This window comes from Alligator sinensis, unplaced genomic scaffold (genome assembly GCF_000455745.1).
Source record: "Alligator sinensis unplaced genomic scaffold, ASM45574v1 scaffold94_1, whole genome shotgun sequence".
Taxonomy (NCBI): domain Eukaryota; kingdom Metazoa; phylum Chordata; order Crocodylia; family Alligatoridae; genus Alligator; species Alligator sinensis.
This window is the reverse complement of record NW_005842073.1, coordinates 796535-806751: the sequence shown is the minus strand read 5'-3', so window position 1 is coordinate 806751 and position 10217 is coordinate 796535. Positions and strand designations below refer to the sequence as shown.

The 10217-nt window shown below is 35.8% G+C and overlaps 1 protein-coding gene across 1 annotated transcript in view; it reads right to left on the bottom strand.

The window, feature by feature from the left end:
- Nucleotides 1-1024: 1024 nt before the first annotated feature.
- Nucleotides 1025-10217, bottom strand: part of WAPL (WAPL cohesin release factor) — a 131190-nt gene continuing 121997 nt past the window's right edge. The window contains exons 12-18 of the mRNA XM_025204240.1: nt 9842-10017; nt 8858-8973; nt 7957-8121; nt 6434-6638; nt 5033-5121; nt 3860-3955; nt 1025-3450 (exon numbers count right to left, since the gene is read on the bottom strand). Of these exons, the coding sequence (XP_025060025.1) occupies nt 3385-3450; nt 3860-3955; nt 5033-5121; nt 6434-6638; nt 7957-8121; nt 8858-8973; nt 9842-10017 (913 nt within the window). The 3' untranslated portion in view covers nt 1025-3384. The remainder of the gene's footprint in view (nt 3451-3859; nt 3956-5032; nt 5122-6433; nt 6639-7956; nt 8122-8857; nt 8974-9841; nt 10018-10217) is intronic.

Here is a 10217-nt window from a genome sequence, read left to right as displayed (position 1 = left end):
ATTAAATGAGTTTGGAAAAATATCACACACATCTGTTTTTACATTAATCTTTTGATAAATCAGTGATTTATAAAGTATACCAGATTACTCTCTCATTATGTAAATCATGTATTTCAAAGTGTTCCCAACACTATTCTTAAAATCACCCATTTAATTTTACTCATTTTCTTTTATGAAAGCCTCATGACTGTTTTACTAATCTGAAAAATTCTGAGGTTCTTTCAAGATCTACTGCTTTCATTACACAGTTAAAAATAATGCAATTAAAGCAGAAATATTTCTTTTACCAAATCTGTTAAGGAGTTTCTAGGAAAAAATCCATTTTAGTATATAAAGATATTGGCAACTTTTACAGTACTGTAACCAACGAAGAAATGCGGAAGCAATAATACATCTATTCATATCCCCTGGCAGTACAAAGACAAAATGCCATTACACTGGCATTAGTTAATACAGTGATAATGAAATAACACCATTTCTACATTCTCTGAAGTTTGACTTGCTGCACTTTATACCTGAGAATGACATCTCATTGTATTAATTAAACAAAAGCAGTATTAGATTCACTCTGAAGAAATTAGAATGTCATTCATTTTAATAGGGAAATACACTTTTGTTGATTTTAGTTCTCTACTCCTCCTCAAAGTTCATTAACTCCATGAAGATTCAGTGACAGCTGCTCCCATTACTCTCAGGTTTTAGTGTGTAGCCCCAACAGTGGAAACAACTTCAAGAGCTAGGGTAGCTCTTGAAGTTAGGTTAAATTCAGCTTTGAGGATGAATGAGGTGGTGAACACCAGAACTGCTATCAAGAAGGTAAGTGTGATGTCTTCAAAACACTTCCAGTCCTTGACAGTTTGGACAAATGACTGTCTGGGACTATGAACTGACTGCTGGTATCTAGCATCTCAATGCAAAATTGAGCACTACCATGAGGTCTCATATCAACAATCATTCTTGACAATTTACCAGACATGGTCCTTTTCCTTTTGCAGAGTCCCATGGAGATAACAGGGTTTATTACATGTTAAAAGACAAGATATGTATTGAAAGTAGCAATTTTATTTGAGTTAAAATTATTTACAAAAACCCAAAGACATACTTCATGAAACTGGTACAAACTATTTTTCCTGCCGTTGGCTTTTGCTCCAAAGATCACAGCTGAGAAATACTGTATAAAATAAAAATAGGATTGGATTCAGAAAAGTACTCTACTGTTCTAGTTTCCAATTGAGAGTATTTACACAAATATTTACAATGGAAAAAAGTTACTTTAAAACTTTAATTTGCAAGTTGGCCTCAAGTACCCTTTAATGCAGAGTTATTTGAGGGTTTAACACACAAAAATGCACTGCAGTTCACAGGGTTTATTTCTCCCCCCACCCTCAAAAAAAATCTGCATTTGTCAGTGCTTGACAATTAGTTACTTTTAAAAAACTGTTAAACACCGAGGTAAATCAATTACCATTAAATTACCAGTGTAACAGAGAAATTTACTTATCCCTGCTTTTCTCCTCATTTTGTATGGACTTACTATCCCTTGTCACCCTCAACAAAAATGTCATTCTTTTTGAAATTCAACTATAAATGAAAAGCCATTACTCTAAAATCACAGGTGTAAATGGGAAAAATTAAATAAATTTATCTTGCCAGAGATAATTTACATATAGTTTCCCTCTCTGATATACTTACATTTATAGCCAAAGGACATACAAGCTTAAAATCTTTTCTAAGTTACACTGGTACACTAAGTTTTAGAAGGTGATGAGAGAAAATGTAAAAAAGTTATGACCAACATAGGAATTTTGCCGCTAATCAGTTACTTCCTTACAGAATTCCCAACAATCTGCATTATCAAAAATAGGAAGACATAGAAGGCAGCCACTGTATGTAAAAAATTTACAGCTGGCACTGATACAAAAAGCACGAGTTTGTAACTTTATACACGGAGATAACACAAGATCTAAAAGCAGGTTAGATTTCCTGTTATTTCCCCCTTATTATATATATAACTAATATTTTTATGGCTTCAAGTTTTACAAATTCAATGGAGTAACATGATGTAACTACCTATACCGGTATTTAAATGTTGATGAAGCAGATCAATAGCCTGCCAATATTCAAGACCAGTTTAATAAAAATAATTACCAATTTTGTTGGTCTGAATAATGAGTGCACAAAAAAGAAATGTTTAAAAAAAAAAAATCACACATTTTCTGGGATTTTTTTGTTCCATTAAAGTCTTCAAACACAATACTTTGCTGTGAACTAGACCTCAGACTGAACAAAATCTTAGCTATATCAGCAATTTAAGGCTTTGTGTTGTATGCATTTAACTTTGTCATACTACATAAAAATGAAATAGAAAGATTATGTCAGTTGGAAACATTAATCCCCATTGGTGTTTTAGCTTCTTTAAATACTTTCCCCCTAAAACATCCAATTTCTTTGTATTGAGCATTATAAAATATATCTTGAACGCTCCCCTGAAACAAATCGAAACAGCATTTGATAGTTTTTGCTTAGTATGAAGTGTAAACTACCCTGGGATTGAATATTGTATTACTTTGTCCTTTAACAGGGCACTTCTTACAGTTACTGCATTTTTTTGATAATATACCCTCAAACAGTTTGATGCGTTTATGTTTTTTGCATGCATCTTGGAACTGTGATGTGTTATGGTCTATCAGTTTACAGTATATGGGCCATGACAGTTTTAGAACTGAAGTAGTTCAACCACCTAATTTCAATCAAACAGTATAAAAAATAAACTATCCAATCCTCACCTCTTTGGATTCCAACAAATTTTAAATATAGACAGTAGTTAAAATCACAAAGTATTTAAAAATTTATATTTTATGATTTTGGAATAATCTAGTAATAAAAAAGCAAGAGCAAATTAAACTCAAATAGGAGCGATGCTGCTGTCCAGAACTTCTTTATTAGAACATATGATACCTCAGTAGCTAAGCTGCCTTTGCACCTGGCTGGCATGAAACAGTGGCTCAACAGTAAACAGCAGTTGCACTATCAGCAGCATGTTTTTCCCCTTTAAACTTGTCATGAAGAAAGCAAGGAAAGAAAAAAAAAAGGAGGGTAAACCCTGCCAGAAATATTTAAAGACTGCACTGTATCATAAACAGCATGGATTTTCTCTTTTCTTCAGAAACTTTTCCCCTGATTTTTGATAGTTGCAGATTGATGTAGTAAATGTCTTTTAGAAAACGTTGGATGCATGGTTAAGAGACCAGGTAGCCTTAAAAATCTGAACACGAATGACACAGATGAATGCTCATGGTGTATCTTCAAGGAGTTCTTTCATGACTTCTTTTTTTGTCTAAGGGTAGCTCCAGCATTACAGTGCCTGCAGCGGAAGTTAAGTATCTAGCAATGTTCCAAGTATTCAATCACCCTAGAGATAGATTTCTGGCCTGTTGTTCCAACAGCACACTGAAAAAGTAAAAGAAAATAAAAGAAAGAAATAAAAATGCATTTATAAAACATTAAAAAAATCTCTAAAACCTATGCTCATTTTAAAATGTACATTTTAGTAAGACAATAATAAAATTTACTTCAAAGCTGTGGCTTTGAAATATTTTCTATCGAGTCAGAACACTCAAAAGGAAACAAAGAGGAAAACAACTTTCCTTTCCATTTACTAGCAAAATTGAACTGACAAACAGACATTCTGTATTTAAAATGAAGAAAAATCACCCAATGCATTCCAAAAGACAAGCTCAAAACCAGAAGTACTGTAAAGATTATCAGAATTCCTGTCACTATGTAAGCAATGAAAAAGCAGTTAAATACAAAAAAAAAGGTAATTGCATCTTTTAATCTTTAAGTATGTACTACTTACAGTAAGATTCATGAAACTGAGAAACTTTTTGAGCATTTCAGTCATTATTGAGAAGTCTCCTTCAGGTAAGTATTCCCTCACAGTAGTCACATTAATCTGAGGAAGTCAAACATTTGTATTAAATTAGGAAATATGCTTCAGGCCCTGCAATTAACATTAGCCCTACATGTGTGATGCACCAGGACATAAATACCATTATAGCCCTTCCTCAAGACTGTTCACTCCTACAATCTCAACACATTAAGTCTGTCATGGTACGTATGTCTGCCCCAAGTACCAATGGCAAAGTAGCCAAAACCTCTAGACAGAAGCTATAATTTTTCTATACACAGGATTATGACTTCAGATACTTCTCCCAGGACCTGAAAATAACAGAGCTAGAAGCAAACACTATAGCCCACTAAAAACACTGAGAATATCCTTTTTAATGGATACTTCCAGTCCTTCAGGCTTGTGAACTGTAGAATTTACCTATAAATCTGTTCCAGAAGTAATAAATGAATCGCAATAATGAGCTACAGAGCAGTGCTGTATAGACCATACCTAAATTCACTGTAAATCTTGAAAATGTAGAAAATAGCACGTATTTGTTAAAAAAATACCCACACAAAATCCCATACATGCTTCATTTTTGAAGGCTCACCTTTCAGAATACCACATGAAGTGCTATAATTTATATTGAGAGATCTGAATTACTAAATTTAACGTCATTTTTGCAGAACTTCTCAGCCTGACAATTAGCTTTGAATAATGTGCCAGATTTATAGATGCCCATTCTAATCACTGACAAAAATATAATCAATTAGGTTATGATGTAAGAAATTCTAATATTTATCTCATATTGAAACTAATAAAAGATAAGTTTACAAATGTAACCAGCCTTGCCAATCTTCCTTCTAACTTTCCAGAATATATTCACCAATGGGCAGAGTCTAATCCAACAGAACACACACATGCCCCTACCTCAAATTTTATTTTTGCTGAATGTGTTCATAAAATATTTAGAATAGAATACTGAATGCAGTCTAGTACTGAACTATACTTATTAACAAGCTCCCTTCCTCCAATGTAGTAAACCTAAACTCAACAAAAAACTTTTCACGGCTGCAAGATGCTACTTCAATTAACATTTTACAACTGTTTTAAGAATGAGCCATTGACTTGCGCCCTTACTGGACTCTCCTGGCAGAGACAGCCTAGAAGCAATGCTGTGTATGAGGCCACAATGCAGTCTTCCATGTGCTTCCCAGCATGCTGAAGAGCTGCAAAAGTAAATGGAATTGCTTACACAGCATGTTTTACACAGCAATTTTTTCTTCCTTAAAATGTACCATTCATTCAATGTCACTGCTCATTATTTTTAACATAATTTAGGTGTCTCAGACATACAACCTGTGGGGCTTCTTAGTGACAGTATTAATCCCCACAGCTTTTGGAGCTGCTGTTTCAGTTAACTGGAAAGCCAATTAGCGCTGCTTGCCACCTTTTCCCCACATACCCACCACTGAAATCTAGGTTTTAAATTACCCCTGGCAACTAAGATTGGCAGCTGGGGAAAAAGAGAAAGGTGATTGGTCCATAGGAAGCCCCACGGTCTGTATCTGGCCTTTTGGGCCAAACAAATTTGACACCCCTCTTACAAAAATACATTAAAAAAAAAATATATATTTGAACTATAAAGGAAAAAAGAAAAAAGGGACGGAGGAAGCATGGAAGGTGGAATGCAAAAGAATATACACAGTAGAACCAGAAAGACGAGACAGACTAGCTATTTAAGTGAGAGGTACTGGTGGCTCTAAAGATGCTCATTCTCCAGAGATTTAAAATATACGGTACCAACTGGCCTTAAAGACACAAGAGTTCCTAGTGACAACCTTTTTTATTATCTGAAACACTCCCACATGCCCATCTTTGCTGCATCTGGTGGATGGAGATGGGCTGAGGGTAAAGCTGAGTGCTCAGCTTACAACACAGGAAAATAATGCAGTCAGGAAAGGAAAACATTATGAAGACCACAGGGGAATACTGTGGGAAGAAAAAGAGAGCAGAAAAGAAAAAGAAATTTGAGAGAGCGGAGATAGGGTAAAAAAAAAAATAAAAAAAATCATGGGACTTAAGCAAGAGGCAACAGGTAGACAGAGATTGAAGAGGACAGAAGAGAGAACAAAATTAAGTGAGAAAGACAGAGGAAGTCAGTGGAAAGTAAGGCAGAATTAAGTCAAAAACAGAAATAGGAAGCCAACATATTTGCTTGGACATTTGTACAATCAACCATAGGGCTAGCCATTTACTTGTTTCCTGAACAGCATGCCAATAAAAAGTTTGGGGAAGGAAAAAAAACCTGATGTCAGGAACCAGAAAAATGAAAGAAATAAGGCTTCCTCCACAAATACCCCAGAACAAATTATTTTTGCGCTCACTTAAAAAAAAAAAAAAAAAAAAAAAAAAAAAAAAAAAAAAATCACTTTTTACACCAAGCTAAGGCAATTTCAGGCCACGAGGTTAGAACATAAATTATTTTGCAGTCACAATACTGTTTCCCCTTCCCCAAGCCACCCAAATGAACTGGTATACCTTTATTAAGATCAAGTTCCTCATCATCCTCCTCTTTCTTATTCTTCTCTTCATTATCTGCCTTTTCTGTGGAGACCCACTGTATCTCCCCACTTGTCTCTTGCCATTCTCCACTCTTATCATGCTGAGCAGCAGGAGCCTCTTTAATCAACTCATCTGTCTGGCTCTCAGCCAGCTGTGCTGCTCGCTCACGCTCAAGAAATAGCTAATTGGAAAATTTCAAAAGGTATTTTAGCTATATAAGCAAAGCTTTAAACATGATAAATTAACATTTAAAAAACAACAGGTTTGTATTTCAGGGTGTGACATCACCCTTCTCTTAAAAATAAATACATAGTCACAGTGGTATACAGAAGAGTGGAGAGCAAAGCTAGCCCAAGTTACCCCTTCAAAAGGGTTAAAGAGAAAAAGAACAAGAAAATGATAACAAAAACTAACACTGGCTTCTATTTCACAAAATGCTTTTTAGGCATGTAGCATCTCAAACCTATTTTGTACTTACACTACTCGAGAAAAGGAATGTGTTAGTCACAGATTGACTTTTACCTCTCTCCCTCCCAACCCACATTTGGCCTTTTTATTGTACCTCTACCCTTTGCTCCCACCCAATTCCTCTTAAAAATTTATTTTCTTGCCATTTTTGTCCCCCCCCCCGCCAAACAGAACTGAATAAACGCTGCAATCAAAACATTCTTTACGGTAATACTGCATGGTTGACAAGCTGATTGCTCACAGTCCACTTCTGAAATTAACTTCTAGACCATGTTAAAGTTTTGACAGATCTTAAAAACAAAAATAAAAGTTATAGCACTATTCTGTGAGTAGTTTGTTTCTTTTAACCATGACTGATATCCATTTCAGATTAAAAAAAGCCAATTCATGTGAAATAAACCACTCAAATCAATGTACGAGCAGCTACAAACAGAATCGTTTCAAAAAGGAAGTTTTGCATTTAAATCCATACATCTATTTTAGCTACAGAATGGATACTACAAACCCAAATCAAAAAGTGAGACTTGTTCACAATGAAGTAATTCTTCATGGATTTTATTTAGTCAATACAGTATTTAACAGTCATTTTCACGCTGACACACAATTCATACTTCGCAACTGTTTTAGAATATTCTAAACAGTTTATGGAAATAAGCTCAAAAAAACTAAATGCAGTTTCTGATATTTTTCAAGAATTACAACTGGCTTATGGAAAACCAGAAATAAACTGGAAGCAAACAAACAAGCCTTAATGGGGATGAAAGCAGCCTTTGGACATCACCTATAATGGCTCTACTGTTCTTTACAAGGAAAATTGTTTCTGTGCAGGAGGGCATTAAAGAAATAAAAGTTGTGCAATTGGGTAACTAAGTGAAAGTTGGGCAAAACACTGTCCTGCTCAGCATTTTTAGTATTACAGAAAACCTCCTTGAGAAAACAACAGTATCTAAATAAACAAGTCACGCTTTGCAAGATCCATAGTCAACTGCTTTAGATATTACAGAAGTATTTTGGCTCAAATTTCTATTTACCTGTACTAAAGCCTGAACAGCATCAATCTGCCTGGTTATCTTTAGGCTATCATCATCTCCTTCCCCCAAACAGAACGAATCAAAAGAACATGATGTTTCCATATTGACAAGACAGTGTCTGTTGCGAGCACTATATTCTACTAGATTAATCAGCAGACCCAAGCCCTGAAAAGAACAACAACCAAAAAAAAAAAATAAAGGGATGTTACACAAACAAACAGACTTCTTAATGAAAATAGTTATCAGGTGGACACATACAAATTTTGTACTTCAACTTTTCAGTGCTCACTAAGTTACGTACCTTTCCTTGTTAAACAGTTCAATATACATACAGTATCTGGCCAGAATTTGGAAACAAGCTGAATGTGAGGCTCCTAAATCCAGACACACTTGCAAGTTACCATGTTTTCAAGTTATGGCCACAAAACTCTCAGACATTTTGAACATTCAGAATCTTATTGATATTGTTTAAGAACTGAATTTTTGGCTTGCATTTTCAAACATTTGGTTTATGTATCATCATCTTTTCTCACTATGATCATGTAGATTCACCCAAGACATAAAAGGTAGGGGGCAGGGTGAACTCTTAGAGAGAAACTCATTCAGAAAGGCATCAACTTGTCTAACTGCCTACTTCATCAGATCCACAGCATCTGAAAGAAGGCTGTTGCATATGAAAACGTATGCCTTTCTGAATGAGTTAATCTCTAAGGAGCCACTCTGCCCTGCCTTCTGCCAGACTTGAGACTAACACAGCCAACTACCTCCAAGACCTCCCCCCCCCAAAAAAAACATAGGGAAGGCTGAGTAAAAAATCTTTATAATAAAGGAAAAGGAAATAGTCTTTATATTAATTCAACAGAAGCCTCTTTTAATATTTGTCAAAGAAACATGATCTTACCAGCACCCGGATATCAAATCTCTGTTCTTGAGGTAGGAACTTTGGAACCTGAAGCACACAATTCATAGCTGTGCCTATCAGACCATCTTGTTCACCTGTTTTTGTGCTACCCCACTCTGTAAACAAAAAGGGTTAAGTTGCTCAAGTTTTTATATACATATACTTTTCTAAAAAAAATACTAAGCAATAATTACCAAAACACTGAATCTGTTTTTAAAAATCCAAGAAGGGTTTTTGTGCAAGCTCTTTCTGTAAGGCCCCCTCTACAACTTACACGTATTACACAAGTAACTGGTTATTGCACAATTACCTTAAGACCACCTACATGTACAAAGTACTTACCACACAATAAAAAGTTCTAACCAGCTATAAAATTGGACCTTGAAAATGTGTGCTAACTTTATAGCTGGTTGCCACTGAGCTTTAATTTGCAGGTGTAGTAGGGTCTTCCCCTGCGGCTAGGAGCCCCATCAACTGACAAAACTCCCCGCCATGGTATTAGCTATCCCGGCTGGTATTAGCTGCCATGATCCGTAGGGTTCAGGGGTGCATGAAACTGCCAGACCTGGGAAATCGCAGCAGCTGTATTCTCTGAGGCCAGTGGTTTCACACTGAGCCTGGGAGACTGCAACTGGGATCCCTTCAAACGAGCTGCAGGAGCTTGCTTCTTGCTGGCGTATGAGCCCAGGATCAGGTGCCCCTGCACTGGCAATAAAACATGATGGGATCTAATGAGCATCTCAAAATCATGCCCGACTGTGTGGATTGCTTATTAGATCCCATCGCGCTTTTATCTGCACATATAGAGGGGGCCTAAGACTTGATGTTTCCCATTGTCCATACTATTCTGGAAAATAATTACTGGTTACTGACATTCTAACATCTATCATATGACTGCACTACTATGCAATTTAGGGGGACAAATTTAAATGACAGGAAACAGGCTTAATATAGCCTATTGTTTGATATGTTAGTACTTCTTACCATTATCATTTGTTAAGTTCAGCAAAACACCAATGATCGCTCTCATACAGTCTTCCACTGCTTTACCCACATGGTTAGTTACATTCAGGTGAGGCAGAGGCTTATTGTCTGGTAAACAGATACTATCTTCAGCACGGTTATATCGCTGGATCAATTCCTCACAATGCTGCAATGCTCTGAACACAGAAAATGCAAACAAACCCAGGTCACCCAGTAATACATAAAGTCAGGAAATTATACCCTTATATTATCCCTCTATTATGAGAGCTGTGCACATGTAAAGCCTACCCAAAATGTGATCAATACCTTTGGAATATTCTACAACTGATTTGGTGTTTACCTGTGAGGTACACCTGTATTTTGCAAAAATCAAATG